Raw genomic sequence first — 25,219 nt, 5'->3', positions numbered from 1 at the left:
TGACAGGCTGGCAATAAAATCCCAGGACCCGGCGACATCCAGTCCGTGTTTCAAAACTGTTCTCTTCCTTTCTCTTTGAGACAGTTAACAACTAAAGATCTTTTGCAAAAGGCATGATAGACTGAAGCAATTTCTTCTCCTGGCATTGTTAAGAGCAGGGGCTGGGTTATTATTAATTACTTTTGCATTATTTATGCAGATCCATGAATGTGCAATGCTTTTTACAGATAAATCACTCTGCGTTGAAAAGTTTCCAGTCTGCGAGCCAAATCCTGCAGTGTAAATCTGTAACAGCAGGAGGGATTCGGTGCAGCAGAACAGGTAAGCATTAATCCTTGATGCTGCAGGACTGGTGCCTTATCAACATTATTATTTCATTTATGTTGCAATTGCACCAAATGCACTCAATTGATGCTGTCGTTTCGCAACCTCTTTAATCTGGCATCAGTTGAAAGCAGCAGCCTCTATCCTCTTCCTCATTCCTGCTCTTTCTCTTGCCTCTTTTCTTGTGGTTTAGGCAGCCACATGGTGAACCAAACCAAGGAAATGATCCCAGTTAAGGCTCATCTGGCAAAAATAAGGAAAGGTTTAATTTTGGCCGGTCCTAGCTCAGATCCCCAAGTGCGCGGATTTATAGCTCTTCCTGCCCTGCCTGTTTTCTGAGAAAGCAGGCTGGTTCCACCCGGGGAAGCATTCGTGTGGCCAAGGGTCCCGGTCCAGAAGGTTCTGTCAGAACTCCCTGTGGCTTGAGTGGGTTGAGAAGGGACTACTGTTGCATGTCCCCCCCTGGGGGCTCCCAGCTTTACCTGTTCAGTGCATTGGTCATCCCTGCAGGACCCCTTTCAGCACAAAGCAAAAATATCCTGATTCATCTCTCCGACAGCCCTGCTTGTTTCTGTGGGGTGTTTCTCAGCTCTGGGGTGTTTCTCAGCTCAGCGGTGCAGGCTGCACCCCATGCGCTGGAACTGGGGTTCCCTAGATGGAAGAAAATAATATCTCCGGCAGCTCGGGGACCTTATGGAGGTGTGAGCCCAACCTCAGATACTCCTGTGCAGCCCCAGGGATGCCCAGGCTGCAGTCACACACCAGTGTTGGGGCAGCTTTGCTTTCTCAAGCTCCAGGCCCTCTTGGAGCAGGAGGCCCTGCCTCAGGCACTGCAGCCCTTTTAAAGCTGCTTTGTGGGTTTCTTTTATTTTCTCTCTTTCTATTTTTTCCCCCCTCCAGGTTCTCAGGGCTAGGGATTCAGCTTCTGGCTTCATCTAGAAATCCCAGAGGGTTTCAGATCCCCACGAGGCCTCTCAGCGTCTTGATCTGCTTGAATAGGCATTTTTAACGCGGCCCCGGCTGTCATCAGGGCCTGTTACAGTCACTCAACTGCAGCAACATTGTTCTCAAGGCAGCGGTGCCTGGGACACCTCCCTTATTACCATACAGCACAGGGGATTTTGCCGCTGGGTTTCTCCTCCGAGCATCACCCCAGCTCAGTAACTGTAGGCAGCCAATTATCCCTTCTCTCCCACTCCCAACCTCCATCCCTTCGTGGCTCTCTCAGCATCTCCAGCCTGCAGGGCTGCTGGCGCCTGTCCATCTCCAGCAGTCCCGTCAGAGGTGGAGGTGACCCCCTTTTCCTGTGCCAGGCTCCCTGGCAACGCGGCTTTTCTTTGCGAGCAGCCTCCTCCACCCCCTGACGGGGAGAGGGGCTGTGAAAGCCCCGCTGCACTTTTGAACTTGCTGCTGGTGTGTTCAGTGGCTGCGCACAACAGCGCTGACGGAGGGGCCGAGCCCAGCGGGTACCCGGTGCAATTGCCCAGAAGTTATTAATAGGCTGTAGAAGAATGTGATGGGCTGGGGAAGGGGTGAGTCGTGAGGAGAGCAAGAGGGAGCGAAGCGGGGAGGGTCAGCGAAAGGGAGACAGGGTGATGGGAGAGAGCCAAGAGTGGTGGCATGCAGAGAGACAAAGAGGCAGAGGAGGAGGTGGGCACCGGCACGGAGAAGCAAGGGCATCCAAAGGCTGGAGCTCCAAATCCACCTTGTCCTGCGTCTTCTGTAGTTGTCTCATTGGTGCTCATGCTGGTGAAGAGGTGTTTGACCCCACTGCTGGGGGATGGAGAGGGCAGAAGGAAGAGGCCTGGGGGTTCAGTCCTTGCTCAAGGCATCCCTTTCCCAAGATGAAATATTGCTCGGGGTTCATGAGCCACATTTGCCATCTAGTGGCTCTGGGGACCATTGCATGGGACCCACGCGGCATTAGCGGCCATGGGAGCTCCACAGCACAGGCGCTGAGTGGCAGGGTGCACAGCACCTTCTGCCTTGGAGGCCAAGCCTAGGGTGCTTCTGGTTTTGCTTTACTCACAGGAGCCTAAAACACCCGTGGTCTCTGGAGTGACATTACATTGTTCTGGCTGCATTGCAGGGAGCCGTTCTGATGGCCTCCTGGTGCTCTCCAGTCTCTGCTGGCTGTATGACAACCCAGACCTATGTCATGGTTCAACTTATCATGGTAATGGAGAACAGGAGCATGTCCCGTGGCCATGAGAGCAACTTCTTCGCTGTTACACTGTGGGGAGAACCTGGAAAGCAGCACTTTGTACCATGGCACAGCTGTGATCTTTCTTGGAGGCTTTACATCTTCTCTTTATTCTTGCAAAGGTGCCAACATGTATATCTAATGTATTGGCTCCTTACCTCACTGTGCCACCAGCCAGCCCTTTCAGTGAGCAAAAGAGTCTCCAACTTATGCCGTGGCTGTTGGAGACTATTGGAGCTGCGGAGGAATGAGGGCCACTGTGGGCTGAAGAAGGGGTAGAGCCTGGGGTAACAGCATCCCTAGACTGGGAGTAGAGGCTCTTTGGGGCTGTCACCTGGGACTTCGCCTTACAAACAGCTCTCCTTGGGTCAGAGAGATGTGTGGCCACTTTGTCTGTGGGAGGGTCTGGCAGATAACGGGGGATGTGGTGCAGCCAGGGGAAAGAAAGGGTCTCAGTGCAAGTCAGTGTCCATAGCTTTAATGCAAAGCTCTCCTGAGCAAGACCACATATATCAATAAATAAAATCAATAATAATAATTAGAGCAGCCCTGACAAACCCAGCTGTCACCAGTTTGGCTTCTGTGTTCACCACCATGCCTTTGTCAGCAAGTGGTGCTGCTCCTTGACTAATGCAGAAGACACAGAAGAAGCACCGTCTCCCTCCCCTTCTTAGTGGGGATCTGCTGGTGGAGTTGCCTGGATGCCAGTCTGGGCAGGGTCTTCCAAAGCACCTGTGGTCCCCGACCCTGCTTCATGCCCGGCACCACGAGGCCTCTGCTGCTTCCTGCCCCATCTACGAGTCACATTACCCTTGTCTGAGGAACAGGGGCACAGCTGAGGTGTTCCCCACGCAGACGCACACATGTGCATCATACGCCCCGTGCTGGGGGGGTGCCCGAGGGCAACCAGCTCTAGCACTGCTTGTAGGGTTTCTCCAGGGCAACATAAGGCACCACGACAAGCCAAGAGTCGCTGGGCCAATATCTTATCTTTGGCTTGAATGATGGTAGCTCGTAGTTGACATCAAAGTAGATGACCAGTGGGCAGCAGTACAGGAGGGACATGGCTATCAGCACATGCCTGGCAAGGAAACAAAAAAAACCATGTATTGGACAGTGGTAACTCCATCTGCTTCTCCTGCACCATGGACTGATGTGTGGTCAGCATTGCCACCATGGGATAGAGCCAAGGGGTATGGGAGCGGCAGGCAAAGGTCCCAATCCTGTGACGTTTGAAGGCTGCAGGTAGTGTGGGTCCTGCAGGGTTTGTACCTATGGAGAATTCCTAGAAGAGCTCTGTGAGCTGGGTTTGGGACAATTCCTTATGCAAGAGTGATATGAGGACATAGGGGACTTCAGTCCCAAACCAGCCAACCCATTCCACCTTGCCTGGCCCAGCCCAGCAGCACTGGCTGTCTGTCCCAGTCACCCCAGTGATTTGTGACTATGAGTGCACAGCGCCTGGAGCCACAGCTGGGCAGGCACTGAAATGTCTTGCCCAAGGGAATCACTGCCTTTCAGTTTGGCTATTAAAATAATTCAAAGAACGTTGCACTTCACACAGCTTCCTGGGAGCAGATGCAGCGCTTCAAAAGCAAGCTGCTTACCTGGAGGGACTTCTAGAACAAATTCACTTGCAAAACACCACTTGGTTGGGGCACAGGAGGTAAGGAATATTAAACAGTGATTAGGACCTAATCCTTAGGCTGGGGCCAGGTAAGGAGCAGCATTAAAAACATCAGAGGGAAAGAGGAGAGAGGTGGGCAGAGATGTGGCTGCTCTGTGATCAAATATCATTGGGCAGTGGCAGAGGCTGCCCAGGGAGGGGGTTGAGTCACCTTCCCTGGAGGGGTTTAAGGCACGGGTGGACGAGATGCTAGGGGACATGGTTTAGTGTTTGATAGGAATGGTTGGACTCGATGATCCGGTGGGTCTCTTCCAACCTGGTTATTCTGTGATTCTATGATTCTATGGCTGCTGCCATCTCTCCTTAGCTGTGGCCCTTCAGCCCCTCGTGATGAGGGTGGGGAGGCCCTGGCCCAGGTTGCCTAGGGAAGTGGTGGCTGCCCCATCCCTGGAGGTGTTCAAGGCCAAGGCGGATGCGGCTTTGAGCAACCTGATCCAGTGGGAGGTGTCCCTGCCCATGCAGGGGGGTTGGAAAAGGATGGGCTTTAAAGTCCTTTCCAACCCAAACCGTTCAATGATTCTATGAATGTTTGACCTGGGGTTCCTGCCTCTGTTCCTGGGGTTCTTTACCAGAAGCTGTGGAAGTAGGGGAAGTTAATCGCCTGCCAGAACCAACAGAGCCATCTGTCACTTATCCAGCTGCTGATGGCCAGGACCCACCACACCACCATGGCTGCGGCTGTCCGGTGAACCCGCTTGTCATCGCACCTGGAAGAGACAATGTGAGAGAGGGAGAAGAGTATCACACTGGAAGGAAAGCGAGTTCTAAAGAGGGCTGGTTCCTGATGCAACAGGGCAAAATCCAGCAAGTTTCTTCTGAAGAGTGTTTGTCAGACCGCAAGAACTGGAGAAATGTGGCTCTGGAGAGGGAGTTTCTAATTTTCTGTGGGTGAGGGTGATGCTAGGAGATGCCAAGGCACTCCTTTCTTTCTCTCCAGATTCTGGTAGGTTCTCCCAACCCCACACTAGTTCCCAAATCCTTCACAAAGGGGAAAGAACTGCACATATGGCAGCCAGGGAGTAGAAAATACACTTGTCCCAGGGTTGTCCCCATTCTGTGTGACACCTGAGTCCCTCCTTTGCAGAGCTGATCATCCAGCATGTGGTGGATGAAGACTTGGGCTCAATTTGCTGTTGTGCACAGAGCCACTGCTATGTGTGAGCCTGCCAGGAGCACTCAATGGCCCTGCAGACAACCCATCTCAGCCCCCTCCTTACTTTTTTAGCTCACGCCATGTCAGGTACAACAGGTGGAAGGCGATGCAGTTGAGCACGTAGGCATTCAAGGCTGGTTTGATGAAGGACATCAAGGTAGTGATCAAGGTGGTGACACCACTCAGCCAGAAGAACTGTTTCCTAAAGGGAGTTAGGAGTCAGTGTCCCTAGGGTTCACAGTATGGAAGGATAAGAATGGGAGAGGTCCTGCTCATTGCTTGGGGGAGGAAATCCTTCTCCAGCACCTCCAACCTGTTTGCATGGAGCTGACCCCAGCCTCTGCAGCAGTCCTGGCACGAAGACTGAGGTGTCTGTCTATATCTCTGCGTTGCCAAAAGCCACCCAGTTAGTCCACGACAGAGTGGGGAATGCTGCCCAGAAGGTGGCTTGTGCCCTTCCACGGTGGTGCCAGAGCCTCGAGAGGCAAAGGCATCAGGAGCTTAGTGCAGGGAAGGGCTGCAAAGCCGGACTCCCAGTGGCTTGAGCCGACCAAACATGCAGATTGGGGCTGACTGAACAACAATAGGGCTCAGAGAGGCCTTTCACATGCAAATCCCTTCCTAAGTCCCTTCCCCTCTCCCCCAGCCATGTCTCCACAGTGAACTCCTGGTGACCTCCTCTTTGGCATGGGAAGAGCAGACTTGAAGGAGGCTTCTAACCCAGCTAGCTCAGAGGGCTCCAGTGAGCCTGCCACCGTGGGACCATAGAATCATAGAAACATAGAATGGTTTGAATTGGAAAGGACCTTAAACATCATCTAATTCCCACCCCGCCTTTGAGCAAAGCCTTGTTGGGTTTCTGTTTCTGCTGATCCACGCTCACCCAGACATCCCAGCCTTTCTGCCCAGCCAGTCCTCCTGCAAACAACTGTGAAAATGAGGGGTGTTAACTTGGACCAGCTTGTCCTACAGGAACCCCATCAGCCTTCAGGGAAATCTGTCAATGAATGGCAGGGGATGCTACCCCAGTTCGACAGCAAATTGTAGTGCTCAGGAACATTTCTCCCAAGTGATAGGTGACAAGTGATAGGACAAGAGGGAATGGCCTCAGGCTTTGTCAGGGGAAGTTTAGATTGGACATAAGGATAAATTTCTTCACAGAAAGGGTTTTCAAACACTGGCAGAGGCTGTGCAGGGTGGTGTTTGAGTCCCCATCCCTGGAGGCATTTAAAAGGCAGGTAGATTAAGTGCTTAGGGATGTGATTTAGTAGTGGACAGGTACAGTTGGAACTGATGATCTCAAAGGTCTTTTCCAGCCTTATGATTCTATGATTTAATTGCCTAATTAATTTTTAAATTCTCCATGCAAATTTTCCTCTGCAGCTCCACAAAGACAAGCAGCTCCAGTGGACAAGAGCCCAGCACAGCGCTTCACTGTAGGAGGGTTTCTTACTCTTCCTCTATCAGCGCATCTACCACTGAGTGGTGGAGGGTTTGGTTCCCAAGCAAACTGCAGTGACCTCAGCGCTGGCCCCTGGCAGGGGAGCCGATCTGGTGGTCACACACATCAATGTTGATGTCAGTGTCCCATCCTTCCCCTCGGAGCCTGCAACCCTGTGTCCCTTTGAGTCATACCTGCTCTTGATGAACCTGGGGAAGTAAACCTTTGGGTACCAGAAGGAATACGCCGCAGCCAGTGCCCAGAGGATGGAGAGCTCATCCAAGAGTTGTCCCACATAGCTCAGTGTCATGTGAAAGTACGTGGAGAAGATACCTGCAAGGAACAAGGACCACTTGTGTCAGCAAAGCTCCATCCTCACACAAACCCATCTAGCGTGGGAAGTCCTTGAGGACCAGTCCTAAAGACACATTGTTCCTGAAGAACAGGGCATGGACCTTAGCGTTATAGGAGGCCTGAGTGAATTCACACAGTACCACAGGAATTTACTGAGCTGGAAGCTGCACATCCACAGCCAGCAGAAACCACGATTTGCAGGGTTTCAAACAGACATGGAGATTTGGTTTCCCAGCCCAGCTTGCCCCTGTGCCTTGGCTACTAAGAACCAACCTCTGAAGCCAAAGGTATTGCAAATGAACAGCCTGGCAACGTATCAGCTCTTCTTACAACCTTGACACCTACCTATGCACAAGAACAGGACAGAGACGACGTACATGGGCAAGGCACGCTGCTGACGGTACTGCTGGTTCAGGTAGAACAGGACAGGAGAAAGGATAAAGAAGCTTACATTGCTGATCTGAAAAACAAGAGGCACATTGAACTTGTTGCATGATCTTGGGCAAGTCCCAAACCACGATGTGCCTCCATATCTCCATGTGTAAAGAGGGTAGTGATATCTAGTAGAAAACATCGTATGGAGGCAGGTGCTGATCTTGGCACAGGGAGGGCACAGAGGTATTTGTCAAGAAGCGAGGCTGGAACTGGAAGGACAGTTATTGCTGTGACAGCAATGTGACAGACATCTGTGCTGTCCCTGCAGGCACCTCTGGGGCCAGCAAGCCCAGGGGAAGCTGGTGTGCGCCGTTCGGTGTACCTTCAGGTGCACAGGGTCTTCAAGCAAACTGCCAGAGCTCTTCTGTTTGCAGCCATAGAATCATAGAATGGTTTGGGTTGGAAGGGATCTTAAAGGCCATCCAGTTCCAGCCCATGCCATGGGGCTCCCACTGGATCAGGTTTCCCCAAGCCCCATCCAATGTGGCCTTGAACACCTCCAGGGTTGGAGCAGCCACCACTTCCCTGGCCAACCTGGGCCAGTGTCTCCCCACCCTCATTGTGGAAGAATTTCTTCCTAATGTCTAGTCTAAATCTTCCCCTTCCATTTAAAACCATTCTCCCTCATCCTGTCACTCCATGCCCTTGTAAAAAGCCCCTTCCCAGCTTTCATGGAGCTGCTTCAGGTACTGGAAGCTGCTCCCTGGAGCCTTCTCTTCTCCAGGCTGAACAACCCCAACTCTCTCAGCCTGCACTCATAGCAGAGGTTCTCCAGCCCTCGGATCATCTCCATGGCCTCCTCTGGACCTGTTCCAGTAGTTCCATATCCTTCTCATTTTGAGGATTCCAGAACTGGACACAGGACTCCAGGTGGGATCTCACAAGAGCTCAGTAGAGGGGCAGAATCCCCTCCCTCACCCTGCTGGCTGTGCTGCTTTGGATGCAGCCCAGGACATGGGTAGCCTTCTGGACTGTGAGTGCACTTTGTCAGCTCATGTCGAGTTTCTCATCAGTCAGCACCCCAATTCCTCAATCATCTCCCTCTTCTGTCAGCCCAGACATGTCAAAACCGCCTGGGGTGGCTTCTGTGCCTTCCAGCCAGCAGCCAGCACCCTGCGAGGGGCTGCGTGGGTGTGAGGAGCCAGACCACAGTCAGGAAAGCTACTGTTAACTGCGAGAGGGTGAGGTGGAGAGCAGGAGGACAAGCAGGACATTGGTAAATGGGAACAGGACTGAGGTGACATCCTGTACTGTCATGTGCAAAGCCACTCGGCCACTTAGGGAGGTATTCTGGACACTAATAATTACATGAAGTCATAAACCTCCTTTAAACATACCTGACAAACTAATGCAGCAGAAGTATTTTGCCCTGGTTTCCAGCTCTGTAGAAACTGCTGCATTGACAGACTTGGGTTTGTCTGGGGAGAAGGGGATGGTGCTGGGGCTGCTGCCAGGGCTGGGTGGAGGAGCCGATGCTCTGGAGAATGATGGGTGCTGATGAACAAAATGTGGGAACTGGGGAGGAGCAGTGAGTGCCCAAAGCCTGGCCTCAACTGCTGGGTCAGACTCGCTCCACCTTGCAGCTTCCAGGGAATGAAGATTGAAATAATCCTTGCCTTCTAAGGGTTCTTACCCTGGCTTTCTCACCTGATTTTGCAGACTCAGGGAAGAGATATCACAGGGAAGTACGGCCTCCTTAGGGAAAATCTTTCTTGCTCATGAAAGGTTGGGACTGTGGTGCCGTGTTTTACCTGCCAGACAGCTCCCTGGGGCTTTGGAAGAGCAGGACAGAACCATCTGGTAAAATACCATTTGGAAAGAAACCAGGGTGGCTTTTATCTCACCTTGACAAACCTTTTCCTTTCACCTTCCAGCTGGTTGCTGACCCAGACCCCAAGCCTGGAACCTGGAACCTGGCCTCCACCGCTGGTGTCTCAGCCCTCAGAAGCCCTTCCACTCACAGAGTAAACTGCAAAATTGTCTCTTGCCTTGTGATGTCCAATGGGATCTGTGTTTAAGGGCTGCAGATCCCAGGGATGTTGTCATATGTATGAAACACACCCTCGCATACTCGAGCCAGTAACACAATTCGCGCTTAGTGCGTGGCTTCTATTCCCTTTAACACCCTGAGATTAATCTGGCATTTTGCTAAAGCTCTCATGAAACAAGTTGATGCTCCTGTTAACACCAATTTTCAGGCCAAGTGTAATGGTTTTCTATAGGTATTTAGAGACAAATCCAAGCCCGTTGCTGTCCCAGCTTTGAAAAGAGAAGTGCCAGTCCCAGTTGCACACTTGAGCTCAAACTGTTCGGGAACGGTCGAGAAACCAAACCCTGTGTTAAAGTAACAACTGTTTTGCAAGTGTTTCTTTTCCTGTGAAATGGCTGAAGAGGCTTTTGGAAGATAAACAGGGACAGCAAGGAGAGAGGAAATACTTGCAGAAAATGCAGCAGCGTGCAAGTGCCAGCATGCACATCCAAGTGAGGAAATACAGGAGTTGGAGATTGCGTAGAGAGAGGTCTGAATCCCTGCTGCAGTGGGCATTACAACAGTGCTGTTAATTACATGATAGCAATGTTATCGCTTCATTAACTCAGTATGAGATGTGCAAGATCAGATATCAGAGGGGAGGGATAATCAGGGAAACCTTGCCAATAGGGTCAAAACACTGGAGTGATTCCTGGCAGAGCAGCCAAACTCAGAGCTTAGGGGAGAGCTGCTACAAAGCTGCATCTGTGGGGAACACAGCGTCTTCATCAGTCATCGGATGCAAGCCCTGATCTGCAAGTGCTGTCTTAAATCTCCCCTCTAGGATGTGGCAAGCTCCATCGCAAATGTGGTTAGGAGGGGGAACCTGAACTCTAATTAGGAGGATTTTCCTGTGTCTCTGCTCATGCTGAGTCCCCCCAGCACGGCTTCTGTTTGTACCTAGCTGGGTCGGAGTTGCCAGGAGGCAGCAGCTCCCTCTGTCTGGGATGCCAAGGAGATGCTACGGAGAGCGGTGATGGAGCCGAGGTGTGTGTTGACCTGTGCCAGTGACTCAGCCCTGTGGTTTTCCACCGTGTTTACTCACCGGGATGTCCCACTTCCTAACAGGTGTGAGTTACTGCTCAGAGTGCCTAAGCCAAACCCACCTGTGCTGGCATTTACTTCTTTCAGTAGGAGAAAAACAGGACTGGGATCAGTGACATGGCTCTAATCCTGGTGCATTAGCAGGATCATGAGAAAGGCCCCAGGGCTTATGCAACTCAGCACTTTGCAGCCTAAGATGGAGAGAGAAACCTGCGGAGAACCTGTCTGCATCTTCATCCATTACAGGGTGAGAAGAAGCCTCCAGTACGGACTGGGACAGCTGGTTTGCAGAGCTCTGAATGCATGAGCACAGCAGCAGTATGAGAGCAGCCAAGGCATGTGCTGGTCCTTACTCAAGACAGGCAATTTCTGCAGTGAAAGGAGATTTCTGGAAGAGTCCTGGGTGTGTGTTCATTCACTTACAGGCCAGCAAACCAGGTTTAGCTGACAGAAGAACCCACAGGGCCAAAGACAGGAGCGAATCCCTCAGAGGCTCTCCAGGCTTGTATAGCAAGTTCCTAATAGCACAGCCTGTGCAGCAGAAGATGAGGCTGCGTGTCCTGACATCCCAATGTCACAGCAGTGCTTTGGGGCAGGAAACAACTCTTTGTCTAGTACTTGCAGAGTGCTGGGTAAGGATCTACCGTCCTCCTGCATGGGACTTTCTGGGCAAAGAAAGCAATGTGTCTGTGATGCCGCGGGGTCACTGAGCCCACACGGAGGGCCGGGGCACATGCCTCGGCTCTGGCACACTCCAAAAGTGAGTGCTTCCCTGGGTGTATTTAGGTAATTTGCACCTGCGGCTGAGCTTATATCCCCCGATCGATGAAGCATCCAGGAGCTCTGGATATACAGCAGCGTCAGCTCCTGCTGCTTTGCCAGAGAGGCTGCTGAGGATTTGGGTGACATTATCCACATCCTGGATCAGTCACTTCAGGAAAGAAATTAGGCTAGAAAGACAAGTCCCTGACTAATGACCCTTCTGTAGCACAATACTGTTCTCCTATGAGCAGCCAGCAGACAATAAATTTCTGGGTCACTGAGTCACTATAAATTGTTAGAGCTTTGTAGCTGAACTGCATCCAATCACCAGCCACCATGCGTTATTAGGTACTTAAAGATACTGTTTACAGTCTTTGCTCATACCCTTGGTGCTTATTTCTAATCAAAAGCATCCAACCCAAGCAGACCTCAGAGAGAGCGAGGCTGGCGCAGAGCAATTCTCAGCCGCACATGCTGGTGCTGGCACAAAACCACCCTGCTTGAGCCCTGGGCACGGTTGGGATGAAGATGTTGCAGAGGATGCTCCATTAGGAAGCCCTGATGATTTAGCGATGCAGGAGCCTTGGGTAGGAGCTGGCTGGGTTCCCAGCTAGTCTAAAACTGGCAAACTGACACTGAAGTCAATGTTGATATAATTATCTCAGAGCAGCCCAGTGAGATAAGGCCTGGAGAGGAGAGGAGAGGCTGTTAGGATCACATCTGAGGATCGCTCTGAGCCCCAGCTGGATCAGCAATGTGCTGCCAGCCAGCAGGGTTTCCTAGGATTCTCAATCTGGTCCAGTTTCTCCAGCACATCACGAGGATCCTGATCCTGTGAGAGAGGCCAGAGCATGAGGAGGGCTCCCCTGGTGCTGCAGCAAGTGGTGAGAGCTGGCCAATGCCAGCCAGCGTGTGCAGAGTGAGGAAGGGGGGATGCTTACATAAAAGGGATGCTCTTGCCTGCTTTTGCTTACAAGGTCTGGTGCTGAGCATGGTGCAGCCCTCGGGACTGATGTCAGATGCTGAAACAGCTGCAGATTTTAGGAGGGCTTGCTCTTTTGTCTCCCCTGGTCAGTATTACATGCCAGCCCTGATGCAGGTGGCTGTCAAGGCAGATTTAGATCTCTGCTGCTTTCTCCAGATGGGAACTGCATTTTAAGACAAAACTGGCAGAAATGGTTCCCTCCACCTGCACAAGAGCCCTACTGAGCTCCATGGATGGGTAAAAGTGAGCCTGGCAAAAGGGAGATCAGAGCAGGGGCCAGAAAAAAAGGTCTTGCTCTGCTGATAAAGAGGTTCTCAGTGCTCACGTACAGAGAGGAACAAGGGGTAGGTTAATCACTGGGAAAAATCCTGCAAGGTTTGTTCTGCCCACATGGAATCACAGAACCATTAAGGTTGGAAAAGATCATAGAATCATTTGGCTAGAGAAGACCTTTGAGATCGTCAAGTCCAACCATCTCTGTCCATTACGAAACCAGATCTCTGAGCACCTAAGATCTCCAAGATCATCAGGTCCAACTGTCAGCCCAGCACCCCTGCCGCCACTAAACCAGATCTCAAAGTGCCGTGGCTGCATACTTTTCTTGAACCCCTCCAGGGATGCAGAATCCCCCACTGCCCTGGGCAGCCTCTGCCAGTGTTTCACCTCTCTTTCAGTAAAGAAATTTTTACTGCTATCCAATCTGAGCCTTCCCTGGCGTAACTTGAGGCCATTTCTTCTCATCCTATCACTCATTACTTGGGAGAAGAGACTACCACCCATCTTGCTACAACCACTACATATCTCTCTATGTTCCTTGGGATTGCACTCGCTCCCATCTGTGTGGAAACATGCAGTGGAGAAGTTTTCCTCTCCTGGAGGAAGGCTGTGTTTGAGTCCTACCCTGTGAAAATTCATCCCGACAAGCCCAATGCCTCAAAGGTGGTGCAGTACGGCAACACAGGAGATGGCTTTGGCCAGTAGGAACCTCAGTCCAAAATGAGGCATCTGGGTAAGATTTCCAGCAATAGCCACATAGCTGAGAATCATAGAATCACCAGGTTGGAAAAGACCTGTGTGACAAAGACCTAGGCAACTAGGAGTTAACTTTTTATGGGAATTAGAGGGCTCTGCATTCTAAGAAAGGTAGTCATGCATCTGGCCACATCAGCTGCAGAGAAGTTAGACACATAAGTACTTTTGGAGAGTTCCTGAGATGCTTCTTGGTTTGTTAGAGAGATGGAGCCACTATTACAGTATAGGAGTAAACAAGGATTCTTGTGAAAATGAGGTCTCAGCTCCAAAAACACATTTGAAGAATGCTGCCTATGTACTAAAGTGGGAGGTGAGGCAAATTCATCCCCCAGAATGAATCCCAATTAAAAATGTAACTTTCAGACTTCCCGCTCTTCGTGGAGCTCAGCCGCTCTCCGGTGTTGCACCGAGGCTTTTGGCATCTCCAGCTACATTTAAAATGCTGATGTGAGCATAAGTCATTTCTGTACCTTCTTGCTAGTTATAATTCAATGATCTCAAAGGTTTTTTCCAACCGACCAATTCTCTGATGCCATGATTCTATGATTCTATGCCTTGCTCTGCAGCTCTGAGCTCATCTGACCCAGATGCAGCACCAGTAAACAAGCAATAGCACAACATCCAGCCGGATGCCAGAGGGAAGCAGGATTTGGCCTGGACTGGCAGATCTTTATTTGCTGACTGTCTCAAAGAGAAGTGACTTTATACAGCCCGAGCATCCCTCCTCTCGGACCCTGGCTGAGCAATTAGAGCTTGGGAGCTGTGGGACCCAGGTGAGGGAATTATTGTTATTATAGGCAATTTATTAAAAGCAGGAAATGCTTTAAAAAAAGAGGAAGAGGCATTTCCACAAGAACAAGTACTTCTGGTGTTAGACAGTAATTGCTAAAAGTTGTAAACAAGGCTTTTGGAAGGCTGTAAATCCACATGGCTCACACCCCTGTCAGCCTGCAGTTGCACCGAAGGAGAAGAACAGAGTCCTCTGCAGACAAACGTAGGCGCTTCCAGCCACGCTTAAGCCAAGAGGCTGCTTTCAAAGTCTTGGCGTTGGATAGAGCCTGAATTATAAAGGGTCATAGGAGGTGAAACTGGCTCAGCATCAGCTTTCCCTTGAGTTCTGGATTCCCAACCTGCCCAACACGGTTCATGCAAGCGCTGTCTCTTGTTTTGCTACTCCTGTACATTTAATGGTTGATAGGAATGGTTGGGCTCAATGATCCTGGAGGTCTTTTCCAACCTAGTGATTCTGTTTAGCTGAAATATATGAGCCCTGTGTGGGACTTAACCCCCGCTGGCAGGAGAGCTGCAGGACTGGTATAACAGGATCTCACAAATCTGGGCTGAGGAGCTGCGCCAGAGCTGTCTCACTGGGAACTCAGCCCCACACGTGCCAGAAGAACCCCTGATGCCAGCTTGTTTTGTGAGCCACCAGCTGTTGTAAGCGATGAAAGTCCCATGATTTACCTGAAGCTCAGAAACTGTTCCCCACACCAGCACCCTCCAACACCAGGAATTTCAAAGAAGTGAGGAGAGAAAACAAGGTTGTCCTGTCTCGTGTCCTAAAAGCAGCTCCTGGGTGCCTTTGCACCCCAGCCTGCCCTTCGGATGCGCCCGCACTCACGGTGTTGTAGTACTCCGCAATGATCGCCGAGCGTTCAAAGTTGCCTTCGCACCAGTCGACTTCAGCGCTTTGGTAGGAAAATATGCTCGGCATTGTTGGGCCCCCTTTGCAAAAGGGAGAGAAATGGGTTAGTTTCATGGGAGGGAATGGGGAGAAGCACATCCACCCCCCTGCCCCTTGCACACACGTGTGCTCGTGTTGCACAGCTTGCTCAAGCGCAGCATCCTCACCCTCCTATAAAAGACTCATCCTCTTCCCAGCGTGCATCGCATTGCAGAATATTTCCTCCTCTCTCCCTATGATGCAGAAGTGATAAATCTCCCTGGGAAATGTTCTTCAGCTCTGGGAATGGTCACCACTGCCTCATCCGTGGCTTTAATGTCTCTCATCGGGGGTTGTTGCTGCCACATGATATGTCCCCATTTCAGCCCTGTTCTTGTCACCTTCTCTTCTCCCTTCTCTTCACTTTCTTTATGACTCAGATCTTTCTGCCAAGGGAACTTCCCTTTATATTGTGAGCTACCTTTTGGGAGTGGACAGCTCTACAGGGTTTATTGCTTGTTGGCTCTGTTCTCCTGAGTTGTTCCTCAGCATCTTCCTGAGGCGTTATGCAAGCTCATCCCTGGAGCACCAGCACAGACCCTGGGTATTACCGGAGTCTTTGCAGAGCAAAGACACTGGGAGGTATCTCTTCAGTGGCAATGATTTCACTTTAAACGCACTCCCATGCAAGCCCCATCCTGGTTTCCAGTGGAAGGCGTCAGAACTCTACCCCTCAAGAGGGCTTTGTACCACCACATCCCCCAGCCTGGCCTCTGGCAGTGGCAGAAGCTGCAGCTACAAGGGGAATCCTGAAAAAAATCTACCCTTTTGCCTGTTTTTCTACTCCATGGTAAAGATTTTCCTGTCCTCAGTGCAAGGATCATTTCTCAGCCCTCTTTTATTGATTTGAAAAGTGAAACTTCTGCTTAAGCTTCCTATTTGGCTTATTTTGTTTCAAATCCTTGACACTTTGGAGCTGTTTTAGAAGCTTATAGATGGATGCCAACCTTAGTGTGTGGAAGCACCATCCACACCCTAGTGGCTGTATTTGGTACGCAAGAGGCACAGAAAATCCCTGGAACCCAGAAATTAAGTCTCTGGATGTGTGGTTGAACCAAACCATCTGGCTTTGCTCCTCTAGCTCTGCAGAATTAGCAGGTACCAGGGTGACAACCAGCACTTCAGCAGCATCCCTGAGCTCCTGGGGCACTGCTAGCAAGGTGTGGAAAACAGAGCATTCTTTACTTCGAAAAGGCTTTCAGCTTTGAGTCTAAAGCAGGGAGAGGAGGTTCCTTTCAAAACCACTCATCAGTTGATCATGTTCTTGTGGAGAAACAGTCAATTCCATCTTTACACCGGTGTCAGCTGAGCAACACTACTAGTTCAGCAGTTACTGTAGGTGTGCAGGGTGTGAAGCTACCACAGCTTCCTCTTCCTCTCTTTCCAAGATGTTCAAAGGGAGAAAACACGGGAATGTAACACTGCTAAAAACAAGCTCTTCTGTAACCTCTTGCTCCAACCAGATAAACTGACTTGTGGATACATCTCCAATTACAATTGCAAGTTAACGATGCCTTCCCTTTAATCCAGGCTGGCTGGTTCCCCAGTATGGGTGAGACCAAAGCTACAGAAGGAAAATAAAGTAGGCAGACAGATTGGTTTGAGATGTGACTTCACGATCTTGGGTTTCCATGTGCTCACTCACCCCACAGTGACTCCTGATCCCTGGTGCTCTGCGTTATGCTTTTACAGCGATGCAACAGGTAGTGTAGGGTACAAAAAGAATGATACCCAAGATGGTAAAGCTCATCTCTTAGCTGATCAGAGCTCAGTTGAGAGATGGTGAAGGGTTGAAGGAGACATGAGACAGAAGAAGAAAGAGGGAATAGAAAAATAGAAGCGTTAACCAAAGTGCCCAGAGTGGCTTGCGCTCACCTCTCATCCCAACTTTGCTTACCTGTGTTCCCTTGAGATGAACCAGCGCTGTGGCGAGGTGAAGCGTTGGGAGCTCCAAGGTTTCTAGCAAAGCTGGAGGAGCAACCTGCCCTGCCGCTCTAGCTCTGAAGGAGTGCCCGCAGTGTGAGCTCACCAGGAGCAGCCGCCAGGAAATACCCTTGCTCTGTCTCTAGAGAAAGCATTGGGATGAGACAAGAGCCATTTGCCCCCTCCAGGCAAACCTTCCAGTCCCCCAGAGGAAACATATTGGCTGGAGGGTTTATATCTGTGCACCCAAATGGGCAGGGGCAGAGAGGGAGGGCAGAGGAGCGTGAGCTGGAAAGGTTGGAAGAGCGGGTAGCAATGCAGGCTGAAATCATCAGCGTGCCCCTAGGCAGGTACCTGCGCAGGCGCACACACCCCCATCCTAACCCTGTTTTTCCCAGGGGAAGGACTGATCCATACGGCCTCCCTTGCAGAGCTGATTAAAAAACACTAAACCAGTTTTCACCCAAAATACCGATGCTGCCTTGTTTTCAGGGGTTAAATCCAAGCCACTTCTCAACTTCTCCTCAACTGCTGTTTTATTATCAAAAATAATTCTGTTATCAGATCACACTCCTAGCCAGCTCACTTTGTTGTTTAGTTACAGAGTTGGCTGAATAGGACACTTCAGGGTGACTGCTCTGCAAACATTTTCCTCCTGAATCCCATTCAAGATGTCAAAAAATCTGGCAGCAACTAAACTTTTCCCAAAAATCAACATTTCTTCTTCCATGTAGGGTTGGGAAAAAGAAGAAAATCTGTTGCTTTCTTAAACATAAAAGCTCTTCAGCTCTTCCTGTTGGAGCTGGGGAGTCACCACGTTCATCATCACAGGGCAGGTCAGAGCAAGATGCCCGTGTCCCATGTGCTGCCTGTGGGGACAGATCAAACAACAGCCTTTGCTGCCACACTTCAGGTTTGCCCTGGGGACTGGCTCTTTGGGAAGCTTAGCTGTTTATTTTGATAATTCTATAAGCAGGAGCATACCCAGGAGACCTGAGCTGGGCAACACCTCCTAAAGATGCCAGGGCTTACAAAAGCCTCACAAATCCACATGCATTTTGAAATGAGTGGATGATTAACCACCAGAGCGGCTTCTGTTGCAATGTGGTGGAGCCTCCGTTACCTGCACCTAAGACAAGGCTGGGTGTCTTTCTATGACAGGTGATGGAGCTTGAAGCAGAAAATCAGAGCCACCCCCAGCCAGTGGTGCTCACCTCTGGGATGTCTGTGCTGCCCACGTCATAGAATCATAGAATCATAGAATCATAGAATCATAGAATCATAGAATCATAGAATCATAGAATCATAGAATAACCAGGTTGGAAGAGACCCACCGGATCATCGAGTCCAACCATTCCTATCATTGAGGAAGTCTGGGGTGAATTTGCTTCTTTTTCACGTAGAACTCTTGGATGGACCGTGTGAGTAGGAGCCTGAGTTCACTCACTAAAAGAACATACCCAGTTCCCCAGGAAAGCTCAATGAGAAGCAAGTGGTGACTTGTCCATCCCACTGTGAAGGGAGGCACAGGAGGCACAGTGTCAGCCAGAGAGGGTGGCAGAGGTAGACTAGAGAACAAAACAGATTGTGATGTCTGGTCTGTATGAACATCCTTGAAAAGAATGAGTTTTCTCATCCCAAACTCTCTAGCATCCTTGGCATGAGCAAAGCACTCAATCATCACTGATATATCCTGTGCCACAGTGAATAAATAAGTGAGGAGGATGTCCTGAATCTGCAGCTTCCCTGATTCATCAATAAACAGAGGCTGATTTCCTGGTGAGTCCTTCTTCTGAGCATCTCCTAATGGTTACATCCTCCTGCCTATGGGCAGAAGGGCCTGGGGGATGTGGGTGCTGGCGTGGGAGTGGGCTGGGCACGTGGGGGTGAAGCTTTCAGAGCATCCTGTGAGAGTCACAGAGAGAGACTCCCTGGATACTCCCTGTATTTTAGACTTCTTTCTCGTGAAGTTTCACCCAAAGTCCTCTCCTCCTCACTTGCTACCTCTCCTCCACCTTTCTTCTAACATGTGACATCTCAGCTTGCTCAGATGTGTCACTTCTGCACCAGGACCTGCAGAGAAACTGGAGGGATGAGGTTTGTCCCTCATTCTGTCCCCTTAGCTATTCCCTTCCCACTTCCTGGGACTGGAGCTGTCTTTTGCACCACATCCCAGGCAACATCCCTGGCTGCGTGATATGGGACTTGCTTTAGTCTGAAGAGCCTTGCCCCAGCTCCCCTGTCATTCCTTGGGTTGTGGGGTCCAAGGGTGTTGCACTGAGACAGTTGAGAGCAGGTGGTGGAAGGGGCAGGGGCTTTAGAGGAACCAAGCCTGCAGCCTCAGAGCCCAACTGCAAGGGTTTTGTGATGCTGTGTACTCACACACCATGGTGATTCTGTCCCTCTGCTCTGCTCTGGTTCGGTTCCACCTGGAGCCCTGCGTCCAGCTCTGGAGCCCTCAGCACAAGAAGGACATGGAGCTGTTGGAGCAAGTCCAGAGGAGGCCATGGAGATGATCCAAGGGATGGAACAGCTCTTCTGTAAGAAAAGGCTGAGAGCATGGGTTGTTGATCAGTCTGGAGAAGGGAAAGCCACAGGGAGACCTTTTTGTGGCCTTTCAGGACTTAGAGGGGGCTGATAAGAATGATGGGGACAAACCTTTTAGCTGGGCCTGTTGCAATAGGAGAAGGGTAATGGTTTTAAACTAAAAGAGGGGAGATTCACACTGGCTGTAGGAAGGCATTTTTGACAAGGAGGGGGCTGTAAGACTGGCCCAGCATGGTGGGAGAAGCCCCATTCCTGGAACCATTCAAGGTCAGGATGGATGGGGCTCTGAGCAACCTGCTGAGTGGAAGACAGCCCTGGTCACTGCAGGGGGCTGGCACTGGGTGACCCTGAAAGGTCTCTTCCATCATTCTGTGACTTTGTGGTGAGGAAGCAGTTCTGCTGCTGCTGTCACCAACGCAGAGGAGTGGGGACTCTGGCAGGCAAGTTGAGGCTGGTCCTGCCTGCCTTGTCCTGCGGCACCTCAGATGGAGGCTTCCCCTGAACTGCTGATGACAGGGAATTCTTTTTTAAAAGCTCATTTAGAGGAGCTGTAGCCCCTCTGTCTTTATTGCCTTGGCTGGTGTGGACTGCGTCCCGCAACCCACTGCTGTTTGCTCAGCAAGCGTGAGCCGCAGCCCTGGGGTGGCAGGAGATGCCGTGACTTAGCTCTGTTCTCACAGTGAGGCAGCGGGTGAGTTGGGAAGGGAACCCAGGCATTTTGGCTCAGCGGAGCCTTGCTCCGTCTCCTTGTCTGTGTCCAGGAAGGCCCTGAAGCACCTGGACAGGCTCCATCCCACTGCTAGCTCCTTTGTTTTGGTACGTGACTTTAGCTCTAGGCTGCAATTTCATGCTTCCAGGTATAAAAACACAGGCAGGTGACCTAAGAGCCTTGCTAACGCTGAACAGTTAGATTATCCCTGTCATTCCTGGCTCCACGGGGCAGGAATCATGTCCTCTGCTTGGTTTGGAAGCTGTTTAGCAAATTGCGGTCTGGAAGAAATAATAACAGCAGCAGGAGACGTGCTAAAGCTGGATGTGCTTTACACAGCCAAATGAAAGCATTCATCTCCATCGCTGCTGTCTCGCCCACCGGGAGCAATGTACCCGTCCTTATTCACCTCTGCAGGGCTGTAAAGATCTGTGTTTCTTCACCAGGTAGAGCAGGAGCTCCAGGCAACCAAAAAAAAGCATCACCAGCAAAGACAGATTGTACCCCACGCAAGGTGTGGCTGTAAAATCTCAAATATCTGAAACACCTGCTCTTTACAAAATCAGGGCCCCGGACCTTGTGCCTCTGGAGGAGCAGAGCACAAACCTTGTCTGGCCTCAGAGATCCAAGAGAAATTCCCTCCCAATCCATCATCATTGAGCAATCACCCAAGCACTCTATTATCTTTACTCCAGGCAGGATGTCATACCAGTTCACCCAATAGTCTTCGCCAACGGGAGCACCCAGTGCTTGTTTTGAAATCCAGATGGGCTTAAAACAAATGTCTTAATTGCTAATAGTAGCAACAATAACAGCAGTAATTAAAGGAAGTTCTCCTGGTGCTGTCATCTGTCACATGCCTGCGCGGTGCGGTTGTGTCCGTGCTGCAAAGGCTTTGGTTTATGTAACTCAACAGGAGCTCAGAGGGCTCAGCAGAGACTTCTCTCATTCCCCTCTTCTTGTAGATGAAAACAGATAATAGACTAAATAGACTAGTCCAAACAGACTGGATAGAATGAAGATAGAATAATAGTCTAAATAGACTGGATAGAAGGAAGAAATCTTTTACAACGAGGGTGGTGAAACCCGGAATGAGTTGCCCAGGGAGGTAGTGGGGGCCCCATCCGTGGAAACGATCAAGGTCAGGTTGGATGGGTCTCTGAGCAACCTGATCCGGGAAAAGCTGTCCCTGTTCCTATAGGGGGGATGGACCAGATGGCCCGGAAAGGTCCCTTCCCACTCAAACCGTTCCATCGTTCTCTGATTCTAAATCAGGAGAGAGAAAAATCACCTTATTCTTGGCAGTGCTGTAACCACACAAGCAGGGCTCTCCTATGGGCGCAGACACAGGGAGGGCTGCCCTGAGTTCCAGCAGGTTTCAAATGGAGCAGACACCAAGCAGGGAAGAGCCTCTTGCCAACTCAAACCCTTGCATCCAACAGCTTTTCACACTTTCTTACTTGACTCTGAAGAGATGTGAAAGTGGAAGGCGGCGGAGAGTAACGTGGGGCTGAGCCTGCAGCTTTTCCCCGCAGCTGGCAGAGGCTCAGCAGTGTTTCGCACCCTGGTAGATGTGTTTATCGAACTCTGCAATCCTTTTTCAGAGTGGCACGAAGCTTTGGCAAGAGGAGACAGTGATGGTTTGTGCAAGGTCTGCAGGAGGCTGAGCAGCAGAGTCTGCAATGGGGCTTGGGAACTAGAGACTTCTCCATCTAGGGCCGTCTCTGGGTGCTCAGGGGGGAGACCCCTCAGCCTCTCTTTGCTCTCAGCAGAAAGCAGGATCTGCTGTCTCTGTTTCAGGAAGAGAGAATCGTAGAATCGTAGAATGGTTTGTGTTGGAGGGGACTGCAAAGACCATCAAATTCCAACCCCCTGCCATGGGCAGGGACACCTCCCACTGGATCAGGGGCTCCAAGCTCCATCCAACCTGGCCTTGAACACCTCCAGGGATGGGACAGCCACCACTGCTCTGGGCAACCTGGGCCAGGGCCTCCCCACCCTCATGGTGAAGAATTTCCTCCTTTTGTCTAGTCTATATCTTTCCCTCTCCAATTTAAAGCCATTCCCCCTTGTCCTATCACTCCAAGCCTTTGTAAAAAGTCCCTCCCCAGCTTTCTTGCAGCCCCTTCAGGAACTGGAAGGTTGCTATGAGATCTCCTCAGAGCCTCCTCTCAGCTGTATCTCAATTCATGGTAAAGGATGGGGTAAAGCCTGGGGCATTAATGACTTTGGTAAAGCACCTAGCAGGCAGGTCATGGGTTTGCCTCTGGCCCTGTCAGGGGCAGCATTGGTCTGTTGGAAGTAATACAAGAAGCAAGGCAAGCAGGAAATAATCCTGCTTCAACTTCCAGTGGTCAATGACTTAATACTTCCTTAGCTGGATGTCCTAGACCATCATGTTTAACCAGTCAGAACACACCAATCCCGCATATGTTTGTCTACAGCTTTTAAAGGTTATTTTTGGTGGTCATACCCTGTGGCAGCGAGGTCCAGTTTAATTGGTGCTGGGTGAAAAGTGTCACCTTTGCCTCTTTGCTGCCTGGTGGCTACTTTGGGTGCCCTCCAGATGGGTCACTGCTGGAGTGGGAAATCATGTGTAGTTGTTCCTTGCTCCATCTTCCAGACGCCTTTGCTGCATCTCCCTGCAACCTCTCTGTCCCGCTCCAGTCAGTCCCGGTGTAAGTCTCCGTGCCTCCCCCAGTTCCCCATCTCTGTTTAAAGAAGCCCATCCCACCCCACATGGTTCCAAACCTCTCTTTGCCTACAAAAATAAAGGGAGACTAATATAGAATCATAGAATAATTAAGGCTGGAAAAGACCCCTAAGCTGATCCCGTCCAACCGTCAGCCCAGCCCCACTGTGCCCACTAAACCACGTTCTGAAGTGCCACTTCTACACATTTTTGAACCCCTCCAGGGGCGGAGACTCCCCCACTGCCCTGGGAACCTCTGCCAGGACTTCACCACTCTTTCTGTAAAGAAATGTTTCCTACTGTCCAACCTAAACCTCCCCTGGCGCAACCTGAAGCCATTCCCTCTCATCTGACCAACACCCACCTTGCTGCAACCTCCTTTGAGGAGCTGCTGCCAGCACAATAAAACATATTCACGTCAAGACCACGCTGTTCTCCTGTAGATCCCATTCTTGGAAGCCTTAACACAGAGCTGGATGAACCCCGGCAGCTGGCTCCCCCTCAGCTCCTGATGCCGTTTCATAGAATCATAGAAAGGTTTGGGTTGGAAGGGACCTTAAAGATCATTTAGTTCCAACCCCGCTGCCATGGGCAAGGGGGGCACCTCTCACTGGATCATTTGCTGGCTTGTACCCACGCTTCTCTGTGCGCTTCCACCAGCTGGGACACGGCTGGAAGTCACCAAACACGAGCAATGATGGCCCAGAAGTTGGTTGGGACGGCGCCTTCCATTGAACACTCGTCCCTTCCCTCACCACCCCTCCCCAGCACAGATATTTCCTTTATTCATTTCATAACTCCCCATGCCTTGACTATGTTCTTCAGGTGTTTAATTTGAAGCTTTCGCTGGGAGCACAGAGGGACTAAAATCCACCTCTAAATAATAAACCCAACTGGTCTTGAGAGTTTAAGACCCTGCAGGCAACTCGCTGGATAAATGAGGAGGTAAATTTGAAGGGACCAAAATCCCCCCAGGTTGGTGTGGTTCACTTGACGTCCTGCTTGCATCAGGACTGAATTTGATGCTGAAATAGCTCTGAGGTGTAAAATCGGTCTTTCCTGCCTCCAGCTTGCTCCAGCCACCCTCTTCTATCTCCGAAGGCATGCGGGGCGTGCGAGGGGTCGTCGCGGTTGTGCAGCCACGGCCGGGGCGCGGGAGGCTGGAGCGTGTGCTGCCCGTCACAGGGTGAAGGAGGGAGCCTGGACACCTCGGTGTCGATGCGGGGCTGTTTCCCAAGCTCAGCTGCACCCCGAGCAGCACCCGTCGGCGGGGGCGTCTGCCCACACCATCTGCAGGGAGGGCGAGACGGTTGCACAACGGCCAATGACAGAGGAGGAGGCTGCTCTGGGAACTCAACCTCCCGGCTAGGACCTTGCTTATCTCCCCAGCACAGCCCTGTTGTTGAGACTGGGAAACTGGGGTGGGAACTGGGAGACGGAGCCATCCCACTCGCAGCGTGCCGCTCCCTGTGGCACCTGTGGGGCTGTTTCCCAAAGTGTGGAGTTTGCCAAATCCTGTTTTTAAGTCACGAAATCTCACTGCAGGCAGCAAGCAGAGCACAGCAGCTCCCCTCGTGCTCTGGATCACAGAGAGCAAAGGAGGTGATTCTACCCCTCTGTTCTCTCTTGTGAGACCTCACCTGGAGCCCTGTGTCCAGTTCTGGAATCCTCAACATCAGAAGGAGATGGGGCTGTTGGAACAGGTCCAGAGAAGGACTAGAACAACGATGAGATCTGGAGCACCTCCCGTATGAGGCCAGGCTGAGAGAGTTGGGGGGGTTCATCCTGGAGAAGAGAAGGCTCCGAGGAGACCCAAGAGCAGCTTCCAGCACTGAAAGGGGCTACAAGAAAGCTGTAGAAGGGCTTCTTATAAAGGCCTGGAGTGATAGGACAAGGAGGTGATGGCTTTAAATTGGAGAGGGGTAGATTTAGACTAGATACAAGGAGGAATTTCTTCACAATGAGGGTGGGGAGGCCCTGGCCCAGGTTGCCCAGAGCAGGGGTGGCTGCCCCATCCCTGGAGGTGTTCAAGGCCAGGTTGGATGGGGCTTGGAGCCCCTGATCCAGTGGGAGGTGTCCCTGCCCATGGCAGGGGATGGAGCTGGATCTTTACATTCCCTTCCAACTCAAACCATTCTATGTTTCTATGAGAAGGAACCCCAGCTCATCCAGGGGT

At 51.1% G+C, this 25,219-nt stretch overlaps 1 protein-coding gene across 1 annotated transcript; it reads right to left on the bottom strand.

Moving 5' to 3' along the window:
- Window positions 1-3,000: 3,000 nt before the first annotated feature.
- On the bottom strand, window positions 3,001-17,075 carry ACER1 (alkaline ceramidase 1). The gene is made up of 7 exons (XM_069878184.1): window positions 17,070-17,075; window positions 15,071-15,174; window positions 7,508-7,622; window positions 7,003-7,141; window positions 5,432-5,569; window positions 4,784-4,921; window positions 3,001-3,608 (listed from the first exon to the last, which is right to left on the bottom strand). Exons 2-7 carry the CDS (start codon window positions 15,161-15,163, stop codon window positions 3,440-3,442), a joined length of 792 nt encoding a protein of 263 aa, XP_069734285.1. The 5' UTR covers window positions 15,164-15,174; window positions 17,070-17,075; the 3' UTR covers window positions 3,001-3,439.
- Window positions 17,076-25,219: the final 8,144 nt, after the last annotated feature.

The sequence above is a fragment of the Phaenicophaeus curvirostris genome, chromosome 28, assembly GCF_032191515.1.
Source record: "Phaenicophaeus curvirostris isolate KB17595 chromosome 28, BPBGC_Pcur_1.0, whole genome shotgun sequence".
Taxonomy (NCBI): domain Eukaryota; kingdom Metazoa; phylum Chordata; class Aves; order Cuculiformes; family Cuculidae; genus Phaenicophaeus; species Phaenicophaeus curvirostris.
This window is presented reverse-complemented; position numbering and strand designations above follow the sequence as displayed.

Excerpts from the sequence above, each read along its gene's own strand:
- ACER1 (XM_069878184.1), bottom strand. The coding sequence starts at position 15,163 with ATGCCGAGCATATTTTCCTACCAAAGCGCTGAAGTCGACTGGTGCGAA. Across the intron at positions 7,623-15,070 it reads TTGCGGAGTACTACAACACC|ATCAGCAATGTAAGCTTCTT; the intron begins GTGAGTGCGGGC and ends CTTGTTTTTCAG. Across the intron at positions 7,142-7,507 it reads TGTCCTGTTCTTGTGCATAG|GTATCTTCTCCACGTACTTT; the intron begins GTAGGTGTCAAG and ends TGTTCCTTGCAG.